Source organism: Nyctereutes procyonoides, unplaced genomic scaffold (genome assembly GCF_905146905.1).
Source record: "Nyctereutes procyonoides isolate TBG_1078 unplaced genomic scaffold, NYPRO_anot_genome, whole genome shotgun sequence".
NCBI classification, from domain to species: domain Eukaryota; kingdom Metazoa; phylum Chordata; class Mammalia; order Carnivora; family Canidae; genus Nyctereutes; species Nyctereutes procyonoides.
In genome coordinates this window covers 5,565,462-5,592,342 of record NW_026575148.1, presented here as the reverse complement: position 1 = coordinate 5,592,342, position 26,881 = coordinate 5,565,462, and the positions used below count along the sequence as shown (strand labels likewise).

General features: G+C 33.6%; 1 protein-coding gene across 3 annotated transcripts in view; it reads left to right on the top strand.

The window, feature by feature from the left end:
- Positions 1-26,881, top strand: part of FAM172A (family with sequence similarity 172 member A) — a 420,789-nt gene that overhangs the window by 220,591 nt on the left and 173,317 nt on the right. For all 3 annotated transcript variants that reach the window (XM_055312860.1, XM_055312861.1, XM_055312859.1), the window contains one exon: positions 15,440-15,559. In XM_055312860.1, coding sequence (XP_055168835.1) covers positions 15,440-15,559 — 120 coding nt within the window. The remainder of the gene's footprint in view (positions 1-15,439; positions 15,560-26,881) is intronic.

Below are 26,881 nucleotides of genomic sequence, written 5' to 3'. Positions count from 1 at the left end.
ACTGGGTAGTACGTCAGAGTAAAACTACCACCATTATTGTATGTATTCATAAGTAATGTATTGTTCAACTTGAAATATTGAACAGTAGGCACAAATGCTAGTTTGTAAGGAAAGGAATATATTGTTAATATTTGATAAAAGCCCTTAGTAGAAGATAAGTTGAACAGATACTTTGGATCATGCTCTGATTTCAGCTTCTCTCAACATTTACCATAGCCCTTTAACAGGAAAATCAAGGTATAATGTAGTCTTGAAAAATTTGGCTTTCCATAGTTGGAGCATTTAGCAGAGAAAATCAGCAGAAAAGTGGCTAGAAGGAGTGTGCTGCTCTATATCTCCTGTTTCTCACCTTCCCGTGGTCTATCTCTAGCTCCCAATTTAGTGAAAACACAATGCTTTTGTGAGGTATATTTAGTGTCCTCAGCTGAAACAGCAACAGAACATGAATAGGAGACAAGAATCTCATCAGTGCATGGTTAGGAAAAGCCAAATACAAATAGAAATCTAGGTCTAGCTCATTGGGTCATTATGTCTTAAGATGATGATGCAGTGATAGTGGGGGTCATGGTAGTGAGGACAGTCCTCAGCATATCTGTCTCTTAAGTCACACTGCTACCACCTAGTCTGCTTGCCCACTGCATCTGACCTACAGCTATTATCCTGGAATCTTCCTTCACCATTTTTTTTTTTTTTGAAGACTCCTTTTATCGCTTTCTTATGTTATTTCTTCTATTTCTTTTCAGGTCTTCATTTTTCTTAGTTTCTTTATTTCTTTACTTTGAAGGAGCACCTCTTCCAGTTGTTTCTTTAGAAGAAAATAATGAGATACAATTTTTTTCATCTTTGTGTGTCTGAAAATGTTTTTATCTTACACTTAGATTTGATGACATTTTGGCTGGCTATAGAATTATAAGTTGAATATTATTTTCCTTTTGGTTTTTGAAGACTTTTTATCATGTTCTTGATTTTTCTGTTACTATTGAAAAATCCATAATTGTTCTGAATCCTAATCATTCATTTTTCTTTTTTGAAACTTCTCTTTATTCCTGGCTTCTAGATTTCACAGTGATATACCTTTATATAGATCTCCATTCATCCAAAGTACTGAGTAATTTGTCAGCCTTTTCAATCTAGCAGCTAGTATTCTAGGAAATGTTCTTAAATATTGTTGGTGGTTTCTTCCCTTACTTTTTGTCTCTTTCTTTCTGGAACTGTTTTGGATGCTGAATCTCTTAGACTTACCATTGGACTTACTACTTTTCTGTTTTTCATATCTTTTACTTCTAGATTTCCTTAACTTAATCATATAATCCCTGTATTAAATTTTTCTTTTGCTGATTTTTCTTTTTAATTTGCAAGAACTTTTTATTCTTTGAATATCTCTTTTTAGTACTACACTTGTATGCATGTAGTATCTTCTCTGATATCTCTAAAGATAATGGTAGTGTTTTTGAAATTTTCCTCTTTCATCAAAGTTTCATTTTCTTACAGATTTCCTTTTTGTATTTATTCTGGTCTGTATATTTTGTATTACAGGCTTTCTTCATATATCTAATAATGTTTGGCAGTCTGTTCATGTTTATTAGTGGGTATTAAAAAGCTAATTGGAACCTCTAAGCATATGAGTGGTGCTTATGATGTTAGAGCTTCACCATAGGCAATCTGAGTAGTCCAGTTGCTGAGAATTTTCTGTCATGTCCACCAATTTGTATCTCTCTCTTTTCTCTTCTCCTTTCTTTCTCTCTCTTTGGTATGTTGGAATTTTTTCCAGCTATATTGAGTTATAATTGAAATATAATAATTGTGTAAAGTCTAAGGTATGCAACACTGATTTTATGTATGTATACATTACAAAATGATTACCACAATAAAGTTAGCACATTCATCAGCTCACTTAGTTACACATTTTGGGGGTGAGGTGGGGGAGAGCTTTTAAATCTACTCTTTTAGCAACTTTCAAACATACAATATAGTATTGTTAACTGTTGTCATCACACTGTTCCTTACATCCCCAGAACTTACTTATCTTGTAACTGGAAATCTGTATCCTCTGAACACCTTCACACATTTCCCCCACCCCCAACCTCTGGCAATCATCAATTTATTCTCTCTTTCTATGAATTCAATTTTGGGGCTTTTTTTGTTGTTATTTTAGATTTCACATATAAATGAGATCACACAGTATTTCTCTTTCTCTCTTCATCTATGTCTTTAGAACTTTTTTTTGTGGTCAGCCTGGTTTGATTTCTCAGAGAAGAGTCTTCTGCTCTTCTGCTTGAAGACTGATGCTCTGACTGTGCACTGTCTAGAAGTTTAGAAGGGTTGAAGACTGGGGGAAAAGAGAGAAAGAGCATCACCACATTCTACATTTAAGTTGCATATGTTACTGATAAACCCATTTCAAAATCTCTCCTGTCAGTGTACAGATATTTACTAAGTTGCGTGAAATGGAAGGCAGGAAAATAACTACTTTCAGGAAGCCTCATGTTAGCACATATATCCTACTTTCCTTCACTCCTGAGATACCTAGAGTCATATCTCTGTGCTTTGGAGAATTTTGCAGCATATGTAGAGTTAATACTCAGCTTTCCCTATGGCCAGTTTGGGATTTGATTTTCTTAGATCTGCTGAACTAGTTACCATTCTATCTGCTCTCTATCTTCCAAAAGTCGTATGACACCCCTCCCCCCTGTTTTTGTCTTAGGCTTTGTGGATTTATGTCTTTGTGAGAAAAAAAAATCTCTTACTGTAGTTTTAATGTGGTTTGTAGAGATAATGTCAGAAATGGATGTTTAATTTGCTGTTCTAAATTGGAACTGAGATCATAAAGTATTTAGAGCAAGGTTTGACAAGCTTTCTTAAAAAGCTAGAGAGTAACTAATTTAAACTTTTAGGCTATTTGGACTCTGTTACAACTCCTCAACTCCATTGTTGTAAGGCAAAATCCACCATAGATAATACATAAACAAGTGTAGATGCCTGTGTTCTAATAAAACTTTGCTTACAATAGATTTCATGAACTTTGTTTAGGAAAAAGATTTACCCTTTTTTTTTCTTTTGGTCAGCTTTATTGAGATATAATTTGTATACTGTGAATTATACCAATTTTAAGTATACAATTGGATGTGGTTGATAAATGTGTTGTTACATCATTGTGTAACTATCACTACCATCATGGTAGAAAATCATTTCCATAATCCCAAAAACTTTTTCTTTTGTGTCCTTTGGCAGGCAGTTTCCTCCCTCCTCCATTTTTTGACCCTGCCAACTGCTAATCTACATTTTAACACTATAGTTTTGGCTTTTCTAGAATTTCCTATCAATCAAATCATATAATATGTAGTCTTTTTTGTCTGGCTTCTTTCACTGAGATTTTTTCTTTGTTGTAGATGAATAAATGGCAGGAAATTAATAATAGGTCTTAAGCTAGGTTCAGTTTCTCTCTCATAAGATGGCAGAAGCTATTCAAGGAAAAGAAGAATATGTTTCACTTTCAGAAAACAAGCTTTTTCATTTCACAAAGACTCTTTTTTTTTCATATGAACCTGGCCCACAGTACATGTTATCTATATAAACAACACTCTTGTCCCTTTTTCATAAAAGCCCTTAACCATTTGATTCATTGCTACAAAGAGCAACAACTTTGGTTATGCCTACAAAGAGGGGAGGATATTAAATGCATTTCAGCAATGCAATATACAGTGATTGAGATTACATATATAGGGGTCACACTGCCTAGGTTTGCACTTTGGCTCTGCCATATACTAGCAGTTTTCTTGAGTAAGTTTCTTAATCGTTCTTTGCCTGTTCATCTAATTATGGGGATAATAATAGTACCTATTTCATAGGATTGTTGTCCGATTACGAGTTGCTATTTATAAAGTATTTAGATCCGCACCTGCTTTAATATGTGCTATAGAAGCATTTTTATGATTGCATGGTAGATTGCACTAAGAGAAGAAAGCCTAAATTTATTAGAGTGAATAGAATCATTAGTGTTTACTCTATTAGAAATGCTTAGGAGCATAGTTTTAGAATCTAAGAATCCTACCAGCTCTAGCTGCCTCGAATTCTAGGTTACCCCCAGTTTGTGGCAATTATGGCCTAATGACAAAGCATTTGGTACCAGTTCCATAAATCATGGGCTGTAATTATTTGCTTATCTATTTTTTAATAACTTCTTGTTGTTTAAATTTTATAATGAAACAGATTAAAAAAAAAAAGTTTATGTCAGCCCAGTATGATTTAGAAGAATAGGTAGTAAGGTAGTTAGTATAGCATAGCAGTTCAGATGCTAATACCAAACAGGTTAACTTGCAATCTGGCATGTTGTATGATATTGGGCAAATTAGTTATTCTCTGAAAACTGGAATATTTGGATTATCTATGTCATAAATGAGGGAGAGCATATTGGCCAGTTCAAGTGGGTTTGTGTCCTAGGCAAAATATGATGATATCTTGGACTGAAATATTAAGAATGGAAATTAGGAGAGGTTTATGGATTCTAGAAACATTTTGGAGGATAAATTGAATTGAATAAATAGAAGAGGAGAAAAAGGTCGAGGTTGACTTTTAGAGTTTTGGTTTGAACAACTGAATGGATGATGATACCATTTAGCAAAAGGAGAAAGACTGAAGGAAAACAGGTAATGGGGAGTCAAGAAACCAATTCAGATTTTATGTTTGGACATGCCAAGCTTGAGATATGTTAAATTCAAATATTTTTGATACAAATACTGATCCTTTGTCTGTTATATTCATTCTGTTCATAGCCATTTATAATTTATTAATGTAGCCATATTGATAAGTAAGATAGCCTTGAATCTGTCTGTTAAGATTGAAAGCTGTCAGTAATATCTTGACAACTAAAAATGTCAAGGCAAAAGTTGATAGCTGTAAGAAGTCTCTGGCTAATCGATTTTTGTCTATTTTCATTATCTTTAATATTGAATCTTATGAAATTGTCACTTTTTAAAGTAAAAAATGTATAATATTGGTAACTTCACATGGATCAATTTAATATTTAGAAACAAAATAATGGTGCTTTATTTTTGAAAATGTTTTCATTGTAAGTATGCTATAGCATTAATTTTTATGCTTTCATATATACCCTTAGCCCTTTAATCACTGTTAAACACAAATGCATACACTATTTTTTTAAAGATCACACATTTCAAATATGGCAAAATGAAGATAAATTTTTAATCCTAATTATTTAAATGGTTGAAATTAAATTACAAATCATGTGACATAAAACATATTTTATACATAACTATTCTTATAAATGTTTGTTTTGTACTAATGTACAATTTACACTTTGTTTATGTACAAGGAGTTAATAGAGTCATCTAAAGGTTTAAAGCTAAAGCATATAGTTTCCTTGTGTGTATCTTTCTAAGTTTGAGTCAGATGGTACTGTGTTTCATTTCTTCTGGAAGAGAATTGAACTGGACAGTTACTAAAAATATAAACTTTCTTTCATCTTGTACCTGTGGATGAGTTGGGTGCAAGATGGTGACACATCTTTGCATCTTCAAAAATCCACTTGACTTTGGTTTCTGCCTCCATTTATATTTCATTGAGATTATATTTTACCTAATAAAAAGTCTTAGCTTTGTAAAAGAATGTACTTTGATTTGTAAATTTTGCCATCAAGAAAGATATAGATTTTGTATTAGTGTTCTTTAGTTGATATCTCCAGTGTAAATAGCAAATCATTGATATGGTAAGGATTGTGAGTGGGGGTTGGAGTGTATGTATGTTTGATATATGTGACTGAAAGTAATGACATAGGTATATGCTAGTTTAAAGTAAAAAATGCTAGATTTTTTCATAGTTTTCTTAATAGATATGCTTATCAATATAGTCACTTTTTTATTTATATGAAAAAAAATAATCTTGACATTTTGATTTTAAAATTGGACATTTAAAAAGAAACCTTCAAATTCATTAAGCTTTCATTTTACTTTTCCTAAAATCAATTTTAAGTTTAAAGTATATATTATAGTAGCATTCATTTTATAACTTTATAGCAACAAGTTAACTGGAGAAAAAAAATCTGTCAAATTTGGCAATGGTTCAGAAAATATGTGAACCTGTCACTGTAAGCAGTCTCAAAGGGCAAAATGCTTTACAGGAGCTAATTAACCTTAGAAAATAATTACACAAATATGCAAATGTTGTTTAGATAATTCCATGTGTTATCAGCTCAGGTAGTCCATCATAAATGCAGACCTTGCAATGCCTAGGTAGTAGAATCTGGCATACGTGATAAGGCTTTGGTTAGTGCATCACTTCTGTGTGGCATTTAACAATTAATGATGGCAAGAGTACATCAGGAAATCCAACCTGTACTCTGAATACAGTCCAGTTCCACAGTGTAAATATCCTATGCATCCTGCCACCAGCAAACTCTAATTAAGAGTCACTTCTTTTCTTTTCATGTACTTTGTAGATTTATATATTCTAAAACCATCCATCTTGAAGTTACTCAATATAAAACAAACTTCTATAGAGAAGATTTAGTATGTTTGCATTTCTGTAATTGGAGCATATTAAGAAGTCTTTCTTATTGAAATCTGTTTAGTTTCAAAATACATTTTTGGTAATATACACTCTCCGTATTATGGTTTGTAAATATGTAATGGTTGTGGAACATAGTGTGAGCTGTGGGTTGAAAATGACACATTTACCTAAGAACACCATCATCTCATTCATAAAAATGGGATTTTAGTAATATAATTAGAAATAGAAATGTATATTAAAAACCACTTAAGTTTATTTCCTGTGCTATCACTAATGTGCTTAATTGTTGTGGGGGCAGCAAATATTTGGCAGAATTTGTTATATCTTAAAATGGTGGGGATTTGGCTCTCTCAAAAAAGTGAATAGTGAAAGCTAAATTTTGTGAAAGTCTTAGTCACATATGAAAGGCAACTTTTTTAGCTAAGATTTTAGCTAATAAGATTTATCTCCTGTTTTTTAAAATAATATTTTTTCTTCAAGTTTTTATTTAAGTTCTAGTTAGTTGATATACAGTGTAATATTCTTCAGGTGAAGAATTTAGTGATTCATAACTTACATATAACACCCAGAGCTCATTATAAGTGCCCTCTTTAATCCCCAACACCTATTTAACCCACTCCCACCGATCTCCCCTCCGGTGATCAACCCTCAGTTTATTCTCTGTGGTTAAGAGTCTACTTTCTGGCTTGCCTCTCTCTTTTTTCCCCCATGTTCATCTGTTTTATTTCGTAAATTCCACATATGAGTGAAATCATATTATATTTTTCTTTCTTTGACTGACTTATTTTGCTTAGCATAATACTCTAGCATTCTCCATGTCATTGCAAATGGCAAGATTTCGTTCTTTATGGCTACTATTTCATTGTGTGTGTGTGTGTGTGTGTGTGTGTGTGTACATTTTCTTTGTCAGTGGACTTTTGGGCTCTCTTCATAGTTTGGCTATTGTTGATAATGCTGCTGTAAACATCAGAGCACATCTATTCCTTCAATCTGTATTTTTATATCCTCTGGGTAAATAGTAGTACAATTGCTGAATCATAGCATTCTATTTTTAACTCTTTGAAGAACCTCCGTATTGCTTAACAGAGTAGCTGCGTCAGTTTTCATTCCCACCAACAACGCAAGAGAGTTCCCCTACCCCGCATCCTGCCAACACCTGTTGTTTCTTGTGCTGTTCATTTTCACCATTCTGACTAGTGCGAGGTGATATTTTGTTGCACTTTTGATTTGTATTTCCCCAGTCATGAATGATGTTCAACATCTTTTTATATGTCTGTTAGCCATCTGTGTGTCCTCTTTGGAAAAATATCTATTTGTGTCTTTTTTTTTTAACTGGATTACTTGTTTTTGATGTGTTGAGTTGATAAGTTCTTTATGAATTTTGGATATTAACACTTTATCAGATATGTCATTTGCAAATATCTTCCCCCATTCCAGAGGTTTCCTTTTAGTTTTGTTGATTGTTTCCTTTTTTTTTAAATATAAATTTATTTTTTTATTGGTGTTCAATTTGCCAACTTACAGAATAACACCCAGTGCTCATCCCGTCAAGTGCCCCCCTCAGTGCCCGTCACCCATTCACCCCCACCCCCCACCCTCCTCCCCTTCCACCACCCCTAGTTCGTTTCCCAGTTAGGAGTCTTTATGTTCTGTCTCCCTTTCTGATATTTCCCACACACTTCTCCCTTCCCTTATATTCCCTTTCACTATTTATATTTCCCAAATGAATGAGAACATATAATGTTTGTCCTTCTCCGATTGACTTACTTCACTCAGCATAATACCCTCCAGTTCTGTTGATTGTTTCCTTCGCTGTGTAGAGGTTTTTACCTTGATGAAGTCCCAGTCATTCATTTTTGCTTTTGTTTCCCTTGCCTACAGAGATGTGTCTAGTAAGAAGTTGCTATGGCCAAGGTGAAAGAGGTTGCTGCCTGTGTTCTCCTCTAGGATTTTGATGGTTTACTGTCTCACATTTAGGTCTTTCATCCATTATGAATTTATTTTTGCATATGGTGTAAGAAAGTGGTCTAGTTACATTCTTCTTTCTGCATGTTGCTATCCAGTTTTCCTAACACCATTTGTTGATAAAATAATATTTTGAATAAAACTGTCTCTCGGTTGTATGTCACTAGTCCTTCAAAAAATGGAATTCACATAACATCAATTTTGTTTTGATGATTCAGAAACTTTATCATTCCTCTCTATTAACTATACTTTCAATGCAGTACTGCTCTCATCTTTCTTATTAACAGTAGTTTCAGACTGTTGCACTGTGTGGTCTTCTAATTTTTGTGACATTTTGGTTTCCTTAGTTACTATCAGACTTTTAGCTATATTTTCTTACTTTTAAACCCATTTGAAATAACCCTTCTGATTTGGTATTTGTTAGATATGAAGGTGTAAAGACCTTGCTCAGATGTTGATTTGTCCTAGGAAGCCAGTGGAAGTTATTTAGCAGGGTTTCTAAATCTCTTTGTTATTCACTTGTTTTATTATAAAAATCATGTATTTTGTAGAAATTTTGAAAAGTTCAGAAAAATGTAAAGAAACTAAAAATAGCAAATACTTATAATAATACCATCTATAGGCAGCTCAGCTGCTTTTAATATTTTTATTTGATTCCTTCTAGTTTTTTTCAAGCCTTTTTATAGAGTGAAAATTATGCCACACGTAAAATTAGATGAACTGCATGTATTACTTTATAAACTCATTGAATAGCTACAAATGTCTCTTTAAATAAACTAAAATTTACTTAAATATTTATTTCTGCATTATTGGACATTATTACTTTATTCATAGTTTTGCTTTATAAATGAAACAGTAACGAACATCTTTGAACATCAGTCTCTTGCCACACTGTAGATTATTAGAAGCTAGATTCCTGAAATGGAGTGTAAATACTCTTTTGTCTTGGTTTTGAAACATTCTTCATGATATTTTATCAATAATATTGTTAGTTATTTATTAAATGCTTATAGCATGCCTTATATTATATTTTTATCCAAAAGAGAATCTACATTCATATTGCTTAGATTCTAGGAGGAAGAAGAAGTGACATGGCAGATTAAAGAAATAGCAGACTAGAAAAGGACCAGTGAAATAGTCCAGGATTCAGTTTCTGCCACGTAGCTAATAGTAGAGGTGGCAGGTAAACTTGAACCAACAATATTTTGCAGTAGTTTTAAACATAAACAGGTTAATAATATATGTAAATAGATGCATATTTTCCATATATCTCTTGTAAGATATCGTGGATCAAAAGTTAACAAAATCTTTTCCCCTTCTACAGGAGTATTTGACCTTCAGTTAACTTTCTACCTCTATGTCCCTGGAAGCCTGATAAGGTGGTGTCTTAAATTGGGTTTTCCAGGAAATAGGTTCTAAAAGTACATGCAAGAAGTTTGTTGGGGAGTGCTCTTGGAATTAGCACCTATACGGGAGTTTAAAAATAGGTTTTGGCAGAAGAGGTTGAAATGAAGTACAGTCATAACAAAGGCCTCATCTAACTCCATAGTGATCTCGGGATCTGGGATGCCTTTTCAGAGATATCTTGCCTTGAGGCAAGAGATAGAGCCTTTTCAGATCCACATCATTTTGACCCATCATGCAATGTAAGTTACCTCAGAGATGGTATTGTAACTTTAGGCTAGATAACTTTCTTTGGCTGAGAGCAGTTCCTAGAGAGTGCCTCAGCTAAAGCTATCAGCTGCCAACACTTGCAGCAACTCAGGAAATGAGTACTATATAACTAAAGGGGATTCGGGGAAGCATAATACAGCACTCCCTCTATATGTATAGTTGCCAGGGAACATTGCCTGTGGTAGAAAATGACCCCTGGTTGGTAAACTGCTTCTGGATTATAAGAAATTAAAATAGGCTATAAATACCAAAGCTTTGATCTTCCCTGAGGCTAGTAACTCTTGTCATTGGGTGTGTCCCTTGTAGGCAGGTATCCTGGAAGCCATGCCTATGGAGTTGTTGCAAGAGGTTATTAGCTTCTGTGTGGTTTAAGGCTTTTAAGGCAGGATAACTCTTGCATCTGCCCAAGGTGAGTCTGAATCCTGCACTCCCAAACTAATGTTCCATTGTCCAAAGACAGTAACTCCTGGAGGGCTGTGTGATCTGCTACAGGAACTGCTACAAGGATCCCACTAAAAAAGTTTGGCTGGTGCTGCCCTATATGTTTTTAAATTAAGAGATGACTCGTGTGGCCCAAAATAATCTTACATTATTTCGTTGTGACTATAGATGGCCCCTTATCTGGGTATTATAGACATTTTTTCAATTGCATCTCAATTTTTGGAACATTTGGTTTTATTTATTTTTTTGGTTTTAAAATATAAAACTATAGTAATTTGATAACCTTAAAATCAGGCTACAAATGTTTAAGCACTTGGGGTATATGGATATTTGAGCTTTCTTTTTCCTACTGCTGACAGCCCATTCTTAACAACTCCATAGACTGTTGAGGGAAAGACTCAGCTATGATACTAATCTCTGAAAACAGTAGTCTTATTTGTGAATGGTGGAAAGAACTCTTGGTTCTTGGCTCTCCTTTAGTCCTAGATGTGTTCTTTGGGCCTCGTTGGCAGTTTCCCTCATATCCTGTGAGTCACAAAGTTTTGCTGATTCTTCCTGGTAGTGACTCATTCCATCCCTTCTTCTCCATTCACTCTATCACCCTGAGTAGTATTATAGTCTTTATCACTTCATATATGAATTACTGAACTGCTCCCTTGGATGTGTTCTCTGCTTTTAAGTGTTGCCTAATCTAAGCTGCACCATAAGATCTCAGACTAAATTTCATGGTAGAGTTTTATTTAGGGTTTTCAGACTACAGCTCTTCCTTGACATACAATGGGGTTACATCTCAATAAACCATATTGTAAGTTGAAAATGTTGTAAATCAAAAATGCATTTAGTGCACCTAACCTACAGAACATCGTACCTTAGCCTTGCCTACTTTAAACATGCTCAGAACACTCACATTAACTTACACTTGGGCAAAATCATGTAACACAAAGCCTATTTTATAATAAAGTGTTGAATATCTCATGTAATTTATTGAATACTGTACTGACAGTGAAAAACAAAAAGGTTGTATAGGTACAGAATGGTTGTTGCATGTATTGGTTGTTTACCCTAATGAGTATGTGGCTGACAGAGCTGTGGCTCACTGCCCCCACCCAGCATCATGAGAGAGTATTGTACATAGATTGCTATCTGAGAAAAATATCAAAATGCAAAATTCGGAGTACAGTTTCTCCTGATGCATATTTTTACCCAGCATAAATCATTATGTCAAAAAATCATTAAGTCAACCCATTGTTAAGTTGGTCACCATCTGTATTAATGTGTAATCCAGATTTTCCTGGAGCATAAATAAGGTCCCTGGAAATAGTGAGAAGGATGGCTTAAAAGGTGCGTTTAGAGAAAATGTTGGCTAAGAGTTCCACTTATTTTGTAGGCAATGGGGACCATTTTAGTAAATGACTTTTTAGGGCTGGAGAGTAGTTGATCAGGGCCAGACTTCAGAAAGATTGATCTGGCAACACAGTAAAGGGAAAACTACAAGAAATGTGAATAGTTAGGAATCTTATAAGAGCATCCAAACTGAGGTGGGAATGGAAAGGATGGGGCAGATAGGGTCTTAACAGTGTAAAAGAAGAGTTGATAACTGTGAGAAGAAAGTATGAAGGACCTCACTGAGGTCAGATCATATGGATTTATTATAGGCCTATTGAACTGGGTATCAAGCCAGTCTGCCAGTATTAGAGAAAGTGATATTCCTACTATCTCTTATATCTTTATGTGTCAAGACTCTTATGAAATTGCAAACACATTAAAAGCCAGAATCTTGGCTTACTTTTTATCATCTTTACCCCTCCACTTCTACCACAAAGCCTAATGGGAACCGAGTAATCTCCTATGGGTTTTTATTTTCCCTATATAAAGAAGGATGTGAAGAAGAAGAAGAAGAAGAAGAAGAAGAAGAAGAAGAAGAAGAAGAAGAAGAAGAAGAAGAAGAAGAGAAGAAGAAGAAGAAGAAGAGAAGAAGAGGAGGAGGAGGAGGAGGAGGAGGGAGGGGGAGGGGAAGGTATAAAGAAGGATGTTTAGATCTACCACAGTTATGTAAGATTGTTAGTTCTGTCAACTTTCAGCAGGTGGAACTTCTGTTAGCCTTCTTCTTATTTTGTTTTTACATTTCTTTCATTGTAGGATATAATTAGGGTGACCAGATGTGTGTGTTTTCTCTGTATAGTCCCAATTTAGAACTGTTCTTCTCATACAATAACTAATAGTACTTTTCTTCACTGTCAGAGGTTTGTATAGTAAATTCTGTGGTCACTCTACATTCATGTACAGAAAAGTGCTAAGTTTGTATTAGTCTGTTTAATTATAACTATAAACAATACATCTCTGTAACTCCAATCAAGAAATGCAACAGTGCCAGTTACTAGAAGTCTATTTTCTATTCACAACTCCGTCTCTCTTCTTTAGAGTTAACTACTATGCTGATGTATATGATAACCACTTCCTACTTTTTAAACTAATGAAAGCTAAATTCTATTAAAACCAAAAATGCCCTACGAGGATTTCTTTCCAATGATCATTCTTTTACTTATTATATATACTTTAACTGTGGGTATTTTCATATGTATGTTACCAGTCGGTATCTTTCAAAGCATATTTGTCTTTTAGTATATAACTACAAGGTGGTAAGCAATCATCCTGAAGATAAATGTTGTATTTTCATTATTATTACAATAAGATTTAATGAGTAAGACAGAGCTCTTGGCCTCAAGACTTTGACAATCTAACCAGCAATCACAATACAAATTATTCAGTGCAGTAATGGGAGCATGCATAAGATGTTGTTGGACATTACCCAGCCTTGGGGGTGATAGGGAAGACTTTTTGATGGAAGATGATATCTCATTTGAGTTTAAAAAACAAGAATGAGTTATGCAGATGAAGATGGTGGGTGAAGTGAGGACAGATCATAGAGGAGTCACTTTCTAAACAAAGGAAATCATGCAGAAAAAAGAAAGTTTGGCACAGTTAGGTTACTAGAAGTTGTTCCCTGCAATTAGAACACAGAGAGTGTTCTCTGTGGTCTCCTACTGGAGTAAAAAGATGTCTTTTGGATCATCTTCTATTGCAGAGTAGTGATAAGAGATGCAGTTGAAGGTAGAAGCCAGATTATGAAAGGTCTTAAATGTCATACTGAGTTTAAACTTGATCCTGAGGGCAATGAATCTGCTTTGAAGCATCTAATAAGCAGGAGGTGAGTAACATGGCATCATGTTCATATTTGCATTTTTAGAAGTTCCTTCTCCCTACAGATTAGAACATTTAAATAGGTAATCCTGAAGAAACCATCACAGTCATCTACTTGTGAAATGATAATGGTGTGAGCTAAGCCAGGGAAAATGAGAAAAGAGAAAAGTGGATGAATTTAGGATATAGTTGGGGACAAAATCAGTGGGATTTTAATGATTGATTATATGTGTAATTTGAGAGGCAAATAAGAGATGCTCAGATTTTGCCTGGAGATGGGGAGCAAAGACAGTGACATAGGTTTGTAGAGGAAATTTCTTTCTTTCTTTTTTTTTTTTTTTAAGATTTTGCTTATTCATGAGAGACACACAGAGAGAGGCAGAGACACAGGCAGAGGGAGAAGCAGGCTCCATGCAGGGAGCCCGATGAGGAACTCAATCCCAGGACCCCAGGATCATGACCTGAGTCAAAGGCAGATGCTCAACCGCTGAGCCACCCAGGCATGCCTGTAGAGGAAATTTCTAGTGCAATGTTGAACTGGTTGAGTTTGAAGTATCTGTGAGACATCCAAAAGTAAATGACTGTCAAGCAGTAGGATATATGGATTTGGAGCTTTGAAGAGAAATTTTGCACAGAGCTGGACATTAGGGGAACACTGTGTCTAGGAGGCAAGGGAACTCATGCTCCCCTATTTTATATGATGATATAAAATTTCTAAGATGGGAAATGTGAATAAATTGTCTTCATTGTCTTAATACCATGACATTTTTAGAGAATTACTGCTTGATGTTAAAGCTTTGAAGAAATACTCACACAAAAATGTTTTCATGATCTGCTATATTTTGTATATTTGTTTTTTGATCAATATTGTTTAGCTCTTTGGGGATTTTTTTCCACCACATTATCCAAGTTTAAACTTTGACCATAATATGTGTCAACTATCTAAATACACACAAACAAAATGAAATTATTATAGAACCTTTGGAATTAAAGCAATATGCATACATTTATTAGGGTTTAGCAAGTTAATAGAAATATAGAAGCCCCTAGGTTTATATTTTATATTTCTCCCAGTTCTAGAAATAAAATGTGTATGGAAAACAGTTCTACAAAAAAGTATATTTTTAAATAATTTAAGTAGAGAATATTTGTTAGTAATTTTCTGCTTATTCTCAGCTTATGGAGATACTTAAAATTTTAGAAATCAAATAATTTAGATTTACATATAATAGAAATATTTTCAGATATAAATGTAAAAATGTAACTGAATTTTTCAGTGTTAACACTCTTCTGTCATAAGACCACTGTAATTTTCTGCTATATACATGTATATTTTAATATATCGGATATGCCAGAATGCAGTTTCCCCTCAAAATATGGTTGTTTTGAATATTTTGTTTCTGAAGATTATGATAGCAATAAGCTTAGCAGCATTTTACTAATACTTTTATACTTTATTCTCTGATTTGAATTTTCAGTGGTAGTTCTTTTGTTTTTGTATTATTTCATATTATTTTCAATGAGCTATAACCATCTTATTTCTTAGGCTATGTAAGCAAGTATATAATTTAATTTTTGATTATGGTGATAACTAGATACAGTACATAAAATATGATATTTGTTTTCTTTCTAGGAAAATGGTTCTCCTGAAGAACATGCAGTCTATGTATGGGACCATTTCATAGCCCAATCTGCAGCTGAGAATGTGTTTTTTGTTGCTCACAGCTATGGAGGACTTGCTTTCGTTGAACTGGTGAGTACACAATTAACTGTGTTTTTAATTCCCAAACTCTTTACAGGCTTATCCCCCCTCACTTTTAATTGATATCATTACTTAAATTACTTTTATAAAGGATGAAACCAAAATATTATGAGTAAATAATTTTATAATGTTTTAAAAGCATATACTTATTTATTTTATTGTGGCAGAGCTTTTCAATGCTTAACCAGAAAGCTTTTTGCCTATTACTTATTTACATATTATTTCTTAATTTTTATAATATAGAGTATTTTCATACATTTGATGATACTTATGTTTCCTGTGTCTTGTGTATACAACTGAAGCATGTATTACCTGTAAACTGTTTAAAATTTCGAGAGACCTATTGAATATTGGAGACTATTTTGTTTATCTTCAACTAACTTTTATCTCTACAAGTCAGTACTTGATATTTGACCAGAATTCATATAATCGGTGTTAAAACCATCATAAGGTTTCCCTTAATCTGCTAAGTGGAATTCATTGTCTGGCCATAAAAATCTTTGCATTTCAAAGTACTCTGATTTTTGGAGTTAAGATTGTGTACATTATAGGAAAAAGTATCAGGATTGAAGAATTTTGTCTGTATTATATGCAGTGTTACAAGTACCACACCTTGTGCCAGTATGAATGGTTAATGGGGCATAATCAAATATCAAAAATGCATTAATGAAGAATTTATGCCCCTCCATGTCCATAAATCTTATGTTACCGGAAGGTACTAGTGCTTATAATAAAAGGATTAATATGATAAAAGTACATTTGATAATTTTAAATTCAAATAGCCTAACATGGACATTAAAAGCAGGCACAGCATTAGTTGTCTAACTTTCGTTTCAAACCTTTGGTGTGCATTTCTCTTTGTTGTGAAAATTAAATATATTTCCATGGCCTTTTCAGCCTCCCCATACCTTATCGCTTACCCACATGATTTAGATATAAAACTGATGGTGACACCTAGGAATACTTTAGCTGACCTAAATTCACAAATGCTTATATTCTTTTAAGATCAGTAAATAAGTTAAATCTTTTTATTAAGTGGATTTTACTTTTTAGAAATTATTTTCAAGTACTTTTAATTCTGCTGCATTTATTTTAATATATAATAGATATTTTGAGATAGCTCTTTAACATACTAGTATTTGAATGTTGTCTTTCAAATAGTCCTATTAGCCCTTACAGATAAAGATCTGTATATATATACACACACATATACACATATAGCATATATATGTACCTTACATTTTCTTTGTAAGCCATTAAATAGCTTAAAACTTGGAATTTCACTGGCTTGTAGAGTAACTTAAAATATGTATGAAAGCCTACAAGACTAACCAAATTCCAGATTACTGTAAAACATAAATCCCTAGCTTTTTACTTTAAGACAGTTTATAAAAGCCCTTTGTACTTTAAATTTGGAATTTAAGTGAATATTGGACAGTTTTTAAAATGAAGTTAAGATGACAGAGTAACAGATGACCAGTGTGTCAGTCCTATTTTGCCTGTCCTTCTTGTCACACACTGGTGGATATTTCTCCACTTTTGTTCCACTTTAATATAAAGCACACAGATGTTTCAGAACAAGACTTGACTTCTGACCTTGAGGCTATTAGGGTCAGGGTCCTCAGGGCCTGTGAAATTATCACAAGCTGAGCTAAAGTTTTTCTCCATCACAGGAAGTAACCAGTAAGTAAGAAGTTAAAAAGGAGCTTTGTCAGAGAGACAAGATGGTCTCAGTAAGGGTCAGCTTCTGTAGTCTGCTATCTCTGCAGGAGGTGCATGCATGGGAGGAGGAATATAATATAACCACTGGCACATCACATATCTGTCAGGCAACACCAGGACTGAGAAGTCTATTTAATGTAATGTACCTTGTTTAGGTTTTAAAATATTAATCGCGATTATCTCAACTTCATAATATTTGCTACTTTTTGTGAAGTAACTTTGATGGGGTGTGTAATAGGGGCGTACCCATGGTGGCAACTGAAGAAAAAGTGGTTCCTGACCCAATAAATAGATTCCTCTAAGCAAATAAAAATAACAACAAAAACCACTAATGAGTTTTACATAGATTTTTGACAAAGCTTGATTAATACATTTAAGGCCATTGTATTTCTACTTAATTTCAAAAGGATTTTTAAAAGATAGCATAAAGAAACAACAGAACACATTGAAATATTTTTAAACCTTTGCTTTTCCTGAAAGTTGAATAATATTCTTTCCTGTTCTCCCTGATATTCTTAGGGGAAAAGTCATGGTGTTCAAAGTGTTGACAAATATTCATTTCCTCAGGATTTTTCAGTATTAGTGTGATATATGAAATTGTTTCCCATGGATCCAAAATTGTAATATTAACTTTATAAGAAAGTGGAATTGTGAACATCTTAAATTGCGTCTTAGAATTTTGTCTCAATAATACATTATACACATCAGACATTAAATCTTTTAAGTAAACTTTTTTTGAATTATCATAGAATTTTACTCCTGTGTAAAGGCTCTCTACACCCTCCCTCCCTCTCTCTTGCAAGCTCTCGCTCTCGCTCTCGCTCTCGCTTTCGCTCTATCTCTCTTTATTTCTATCTCTTTCCACCCCCCTTCTTTTTGGAACAGTCCTAATTTGTAGTATCATGTATGAATTCCTGGAGTTTGTTTTTCAACTACTGTCATATTCTCATATTGTAAAATATATCTTGTCATTTATAATTAAATTAAAGTTGTGTATAATTGTTTAAAATAAATGTGCTACTAATAGATATCTGAAAATAAATTACTTTTATATTTAGAGCATAAAATATTTGTAAGACTTTCATATTTTGGTAATTGTTTTTGAAAACTGAGAACATTTATGATTATGTCCTATTTTAAATTATTGAGTTTCTCCTGAAAAATACATTATAATTAAGAGATTATTTTCAAAACCAGTGCTCATTTTATGGTAGTAAATCTTGGAACTTCATGTCTAACCTCATAAAAACAGTATACAGTTTACTAAAATAATGAGAAAAGTGATGATAAAAAAATCCTTTTCACTGCATTTATAATCACCATATGGTAGCAACCCAAATTTCTAATTCTCTAAACTTTCTGTGATCCTTGTAAAAATAGATGTTAAGACAACTCTGGTAGCACATTCCAGCATTCACCCATTAAAGACAAAAGGGAGGAAGAGAAGAGCTCTTTATTTTATGAATTGCTAATGAATTTTTAAAAGTAATCTGTCGTATGTTATCTTTTCTGTGTATTTAATTAGTTACAATATATAAAGTTACAGTTATTAAACCTTCATTTACAAAGTCTTAAATTTGTTTTTAGAATTTCTGTTTCATACGTGGTAGAATTAGTAGTCATAGCCAGAACACATTTACTAAATTCATTCAGAAGGACATCTACAAATAATGAAGCTTGCTTTTGCCTTATATTAAAAATCAAGCTCATTTGTTGAAAATTAACTGTCATTAAAAACAATACAGTTTTAAGCTTTTCATCATCTCTTTCACTAGGTACTTTGATGAAGTGATTCCATTGCTTACATTGTTGGTCATTTCAAAGTGCTTTGCTCTTGTCTTTCTAGCTGATAGTTTGACAAAATCAGACAACCTTAAAATTTTCTTTTATTTGTAAAGAAGTCCGCTTTCCTTGTCAATGCCCAGTTTCCAATCTCAGCTCACCTTACCTTCCATATTTGCAGTACTCAATCAATTTGCATTCAATTTTTTTCTTTGCTCCAAGTGAGAGTTGATACTTTTTTTATAAAACACATTAAACAGTTTTAGCAAATGCATTTCATTAGTTTATTGAATCATCTTAGCTTATATAAAACTATTTTTCTTAATGACTTTTATTTCCTTTTCCATATTATTAGTGATATGTTCACAACCACCGCTAAAAACATCACTTAAAATGTGTGAAAACTGCTCCTTTTGAAAGTGTATCTCTACCCACTTTTGATTTTGGTTTCTCCATGCTTGTCAGCACTTGATTGGCACCTCACTTGCATGTGAATTAAGGAGTGAAGGGAACGCTATTTCCCTGCCATTGTTCCATGCTGGGCTCCCTAGCCTTCAGGCAGCCTAAGCTGACCTTCAGCAGCTGATAGAGGACTAGTTTTTGGACATAACTGTGTGAGGACACTCAAGCTCAGTCTACTCTGGATCAGTATTTTTAAAAAATAGCCTGAAGAATGATTTGGATTTACGCTGAAGAGAAAAATGAAGTGGGACTAAAAGTATTCGTTTTTATCATCAATGGCATTAGCTAACTCTGACCTTAAAGAAGCATCATTTATATTTTGTCTACAAAGAAGAAAGTAAATTAGACATTGGTAGTATATCTGTAGACTAGTATATAGATATTGGTAGTAATGTGATCAGTGGAAATATCTAGAAGTTGCGCTACTGGGAATCAAGAATTGAAGAGAGGTAGAATAAGTAAGGGATAAAGCAAAGAAAAATTGAGCCATGATAGTATCAAAATAATTCAGGCCAAGACACTTCTTAAAATCCTTGAAAATGTTGGTAATTCAGCAAAAATAAGTTAGCATTTGTGATATCACTTGCATTTCTGATTTGCTTGCCTACATGATACAAATAGCAGGTTAATGTATGGGATGATTACAACGTGTGGGGAATGGTATCTTAATTCTTTAGTTATTTTATAGGAAGACAATTTAGTTTTGGTAACTGTTCTGTATGCTTCTTAAAGAAAAGAATCAGAGGTTATATTATTTTGGTCTCCTCTATTCACTTTTATTTCATGCCTTACATTAATTGTTAATAACACTAATTTTAGGAATTAATTGCAAGAATCCAAGTGAAATTCAACGAAGGGCTGTACCCACATAGAAGTAGTGAGAGTGGTAAAGAAGAAGCACACATTCAAGATGTTCAGGAGAGAGATTCTCCATGATTTAGTGATATTGGATTCAGAAAGCTGAATGAGAGGGAAAAAAAGGGCATAGTATATCCTTCCCCCCATACACATCTATAGAAGCATATCAAAGTGGATATAAAAAGAATCCAAGCAAAATAAAAAATAAAAATAATAATAAAAAAAAGAATCCAAGCACAGCAGATGAAGATAATAAACCATGATTATGCCAACATGTAGGTATTTGGGGGAAATGTTTGCACATACTATGTGGTTAAAATTGTGGTTAATAATAAATGAATAAATGAAATATCAAGTCAGGGTTTTAAAAAGAAAAGGAAAAAAATAAAAAGAAAAAGAAAAGGAGAGTATGTCTACATTTGTGATTTGTTAATAACCTTCACTGGAGTTACCTGTGTATTGGAATTTGGTTTTTTTAACTTTTACTCAAATCATTTTTAGTAAGTATTAGGAGGACCACTGTTTGAAAGAATGACTGTTCATTTTTATGTTACGCCACTCCTTTTGTCCCATATCAAATCAGCCAGCACATTTTTGTCAGTTATTTTCCTCTGAAATATCCATCATGTCTTTTCTTCTCTCTGCCCACTATTAAGTTCATCATTTCACAACTCTATCATTGTACTCTTCTACCCAATTCCTACTGGCTGTCTTTACTCTTTATTTAATACCATATACCACACTATAGATAATATTATTTAAACACCTCTTTCACCATGCCACTCTAGAATCACATTGGCTCCAGATGTCTACTGCATTATGTCTCCTGTCTGTAATTTTAAGATCCTCTGTATAATCTGATTATTTCTTTTCAACTCTCTTTTTCCCAGTAGAATCTTTCACTTCTAGTCTAATTTCCTTATTTCCATTGCCTCATCTTGCTACATCTCCACCCCTGGCCTCCAAGCCCAGTATAGTAGAAGAACACAAACTCAGGTGACCTGTGTTTGAATCCTAGTTCTGATACCTAAAAGTTATGATAACTTGAATCAAATCCTTTTTGTGTGTCCTCCTCTAAAAGTACCCACCTTACAATAGAGTTCAAAGATTAAATTAGAAAATGTCTGATTTTGAGGAATTAAATCAGTTGTAGTTAAATATGAGTCCAAATGCCCCCCAAGGATGTGCTCTTTCTCATTTTTGCCAATGCCATCCCCCCCACAACTCCAAGTGAAAGAATTTCCCTCCTTACTAGATTTTTCACAAAGTATTTTTACTTAACGCTCCATTTTTCTGTAATATTTGTATGTTTCACAAATAAAAACTTCAGTTTTGTTTTACTAGTTTTGTTTTTATCTTTTATCACTGAATCTTACCTTGCCCAAGTTAACTGACTGTTCTTGTTCCATCACCCTTACCCAAGTTTGGAAACAATATATATTGCAATAACAAGAATAGGCTTAAATTATCTCCAAAGTTAATTGATCTATATAGAGAATTCGAGCATTAGCAATAAGTCTTTTACTAACTTAACTTAATCATTCTTTGTATTGGAATATTGACTGATTTGGAAAATCTGCCTAATCAGTTCTTTCACATCTGACAGTATTACCCTTTTTGTTCCTGGTGTTAGTCTTCTACAGTCTTCTCCCTATTGGTGTCCTCATCCCTTAGGCTCACTGAAAAGATTATTTCTCTGTGACTTTCCAAAATATGGTCTCTTCAGTCAAAGAAGAAAATTACTAAATTAAGTTATAACAGTATCCTCATAATATTATGTAGCAGTGTATACAATAAGTCTTGGTAATTTTCCATTTTATCCTCAATTATGAGTTTAATATTTTATTTAATAATTAGCTTACCTATGCTTATTTCCATTTTTACCTTAAAATATTTTTAGATTAATTAATATATTTATTGACATAAATAAGACTTATTAAGCTTTCTTGAGGTATAATTCACAGACCATAAAATTCATCTTTTAAAGTGTCCAATTCAGTGGTTTTTAGTATATGCACAGAATTATACAACCATCACCACTGTCTAATTTTAGAACATTTTCATCATCATGGAAGGAATTCAATATCCATTAGCCATCAGTCCCCATGTTTACAATCCTACCAGCAAAGTATGAGAGTTCCAGTTTCTCTACAACCTCATGAACACTTGTTACTGTTTGTCTTTTTTATTTTTGCTATTCTAGTGGGGGCGAACTGGTATCTCATTATGGTTTTTATTTGCATTTCTCTAATGACTCATGATTTTGAACATCTTTTCATGTGTTTATTGGCCATTTGTGTATTTTCTTTTGCGAAATGTCTTTTAAAATTTTTGTCCATTTTTTTATGTTGTCATTGTATTGTTGGGTTGTAAGAGTTCGATATCTTTTCACTTTCTTGATGATGTCCTTTGAAGTACAGAAGTTTATTTTGATGAAGTTGAATTCATTCAGGTTTTTTTGTCACTTGAGTTAATTTTTATACATTGTGTGAAGTGTGAGTCAGCATAATTCTTTTAAATGCAAATATCCAGTTGTTTCAGCACCATTTGCTGAAAAGACTACTCTTTCCTCTTTGTCTTTGTTGAAGATTATTTTGGCTATTCTAGATCTCTTGCATTTGCCTATGAATTTTAGGATGAATTTGTCCATTTCTGCAAGAAAGGGAACTGGACTTTGGGATTAAATGTGTAGATCAATTTGCAGAGTATGGCCATCTTCATAACGTCTTCCATTCCATGAACATAGACTTTCCATTTATTTAGATCTTTTTTTCAGAAATGTTTTATTGTTTTCAGTATATAAGTCTTAGACTTCTTTTGTTAAATTTATTCCTCAATATTTTATTCTTTTTGATGCTATTGTAAGTGAATTATTTCATAATTTCATTTTCAGATTGTTCGCTGTTAGTGTAAAAATACAGTGTTCATGTGTTGGTCTTATATTCTGTAACCTTGCTGTACTCATTTATTTGTTCTGGTGTGTGTGTGTGTGTGTGTGTGTGTGTGAGAATTTCTTAGGCTTTTCTATGTTCAAGATCATGTAATATTGACTAAAAATATTTGTACTTCTTTTCTGATCAAGATGCTTTGCTTTTCTTCTCTTTCCTTTTTTCCCCCCCTAATTAATTTGCCCAGTACAATAATGAATAGAAGTAGCTACAGTAGACATCTTTTGGTTCTTGGTCTTAAGGGGAAAGCATTCGTTGTTTCACCATTAAGTATGATGTTACTTGTGATTATTTCCATTCTTGGTAGTTCATTTCCACTAAGGACCTTGCGTACTTCTTAATGTTTATATCCCTCGTTCACACCAAGATCAGGGATCAGGTTGCTCAAAAGGCTGACATGGGGAAAAACTTTACTGATCTTTAATAAGAATGTTTATTATAGAATAAATGATCCATATTACTCCAGTAGAATCAACCTTTTGAGGAGGCTTTTTCAGTATTCACAAAAATGGGCAGCATCCAGGTCTTACTGCCTTTGTGCAGCTGCAAGACTGGATGCTGTATCTGGTAATTCTACAGACTGCCAGGAAACCACTGGTAAATTAGGACAATAGTGTGTTAGGGAGGACCCAGATAAATTGATATATTAATTTGTTAGATATAAATCTTTCTACAAGAAATATTTCTTTTCCATTGGTTTTGTAAAATATCTTAAGGAGAGATTTTGTATTTTATTGCAGGAATGAGAGCATGGTTGACTATTGTAAAGGAGATTGTAGAAAAACACATTTCGGTTAATAAAGGGGCTGTTTTTACTGTACTTATAACATTATGATAATCACTCAATGTAAGCACGTCCCCAATTAAGATTCCCAACCACAGTGACACCTCTGATTTAACACCGCAAACTGAAAAGAGCTCTTAGAGGACAAAAATATTGCAATCAAAACCATTTAATTTCTGTCTTAGAAGTTAGATTTCAATCCTTATTAAATTGTTTACTCTGATTAACTCAGGGGAGCCAGGTAGACTCAGACTCAAAGCATACCAGATCCATGTTAGAATACAGCTTGAGAGAAGAACAAAGATAGAAGTCAGATTCAGGGAAAGGCCTCATAACTAGAGTTCAGAATGGGTTCAGGAGGAGCTAATTTAGCTGGAGAGATTGGCTTTGGGGCAAGTAGCAGGTGAAACATCCCTAGGTGGGCCTCAATAGAGCTTGGTGAACTCAGGCTTAAATAAAGAGGTATAATCTGGTTGCAGGGAATAGAAAATTAAGACATTGGGTGATAAGTGAGTAAAAGAATGTAGTCACTGGTTCTAAGAGTAGTACCTCTTCTCCCCAACCGTACCCTACATCACTGCATTATAGGGAAGGAAAAGGCGGGGAAAAAGAACAGGATCCAGTACTGGGAAAAGGTTAAACAAAGCAAGGTTTAAGGCTTCAAGCCCTGGCTAAAGGTTTAGAAATGGAATCTTTTCCTGAGAAAGAAAGAGGTTATATAGGAGTAGGCAGAAACATCAAAAGGATTATGAAATGATGAATCAAGGCAGAAGTCCAATTTATGTGGCTTAGATCAGAATGGGATACAGTAGAATACTACATTCTAAGGTTATTTAGATACCCAGGGCTTATCCTTGGTGAACTGGTTATCAGGTTTCTATGGCAATAAAGGAGATGAGATCGGAAGAGCTATCATTTTCCTGTTCTCATGGCTCTGAAATGATCACACTATGGGTGTGAAACCTTTTGTGCCCAGAGAAACAAAGTGATATTCTTTTAAGCTGGTATGTTCTTAACTGAGAGTTGTAGACTTTTAACCCCTATACATATATCAGTTATCTCTCTCCTCCTATTTTTTGCTATTGGTTTTCAGCACCTTTTCAGTGAATAAATTTAGATCACAGTAAAGCCACCTGGATCTTATACGTTTGACTTTATAGAAATTATTTCTTGGGATTGAATATTTTGACCTCTAAACAAAAAATGGTTCAGAAAACTATTAAAGTTACTAATTCATTTTTTCATTTGAACATCCCACTCTGAGGGAAGTACTGGGAAACAGATTAAAGCACATCATCCCTGGCTTCAAGAAGGTGATAATCTAAAGAGGAAGCACATTTAAACAAATCAGGGTATTATATAGTAAGATACTTGTGAAGTAGGGTTTAGCCCAAGACATTAACTTCCCCAAAATAAAGATCCACAAAGTAAATTTATCTTAGTTAAATATTGGGGAGAATTATTTCTATTAATAAATTGTTATGCTTTTTTACCAGAAAATAAAAACTCTGTAATGCATTTTTACTCTGGGCTCCTATAAACCCAGAGCTATGGTTAGTTTTTCATTTCATTAATTATTCTCATCCTTGATCTTTTATTGAGTGTCTTAATTCATAAATATATTTTGCTTAAAGTCATCTTGGTCCTTTTCTTAATTGGCAAAGAATAAATAACAAATTCATTATTTTCTCTGGTTTCTATTATGCTGCTAGCCTGGCTGGGCCTATAATAAGTATGTACTCAATAAATAGTTTTTGTTCTTGTATTTATATAGAGATTAAATTATCACAAGTAGATCTCAGATGGTGCTTTGTTGAGTCAGATAAAGAATAAGGTCTGGACATTCATATTGAGCCACAAGATAGAGCAAAGCGGGATGGATGAGAGAACAGTTGATTATTTAAGATGTAAAACAGAGACATTTAGAATCTGTATGCTTGAACGTATAGGCGGTATAGTCTGTGGCCCCAAAATTTTGGACACTTGGAAGGGCCATTAATGGAAATTGGTCAGTGAATAAAGAAAAACACCTAAGGGCAGCCTGGGTGGCTCAGCAGTTTAGCGCCGCCTTCAGCCCAGGGCCTGATCCTGGAGACCCAGGATCAAGTCCCACATAGGGCTCCCTGCATGGAGCCTGCTTCTCCCTCTGCCTGTGTCTCTGCCTCTCTCTCTCTCTCTCTCTCTCCTCTGTGTCTCTCATGAGTAAATAAATAAAATCTTAAAAAAAAAAAGGAAAGAAAAGAAAGAAAAACACCTAAGAAGATAATGAAATCTCTACTCAAGGGAAGTAGTCAAACCTAACCCTAACCCCTAAACTAGTTACGTCTTCTCTGATTAAATTGAACAAGTTAAATCTCATATCCTCTAGGGAAAAAATTTGCCTGTTTAAATATGTATTAGTGTATTCAGATTTCTTCTTAGTTTTCCATACCTTATTTGAATTTTTCTCATAAAGAAGTTTATTAAACAGCATAGGAATACAATAAAATTTGCTATTTAATGTTTTGGTGACAATTTTATAATAGAGTCAAATGATTAAAAAGTGTTGTAATTTCTAATATACCTAATTGATGTCTAATATCCATAAATCTTGACATCTAACTTCTAACATCTTATTCCAAATTTCTTTACTACATTAATCAGACATCAGGATTAAAAGAAAACTTGACATTTATCTTTCTAAAGGAGAGGCACTGGTCAGAAAGATAAAGCACCTCGACTTTCTTCTGTAGTAGAAATTCCCTATCTTGACTTCTT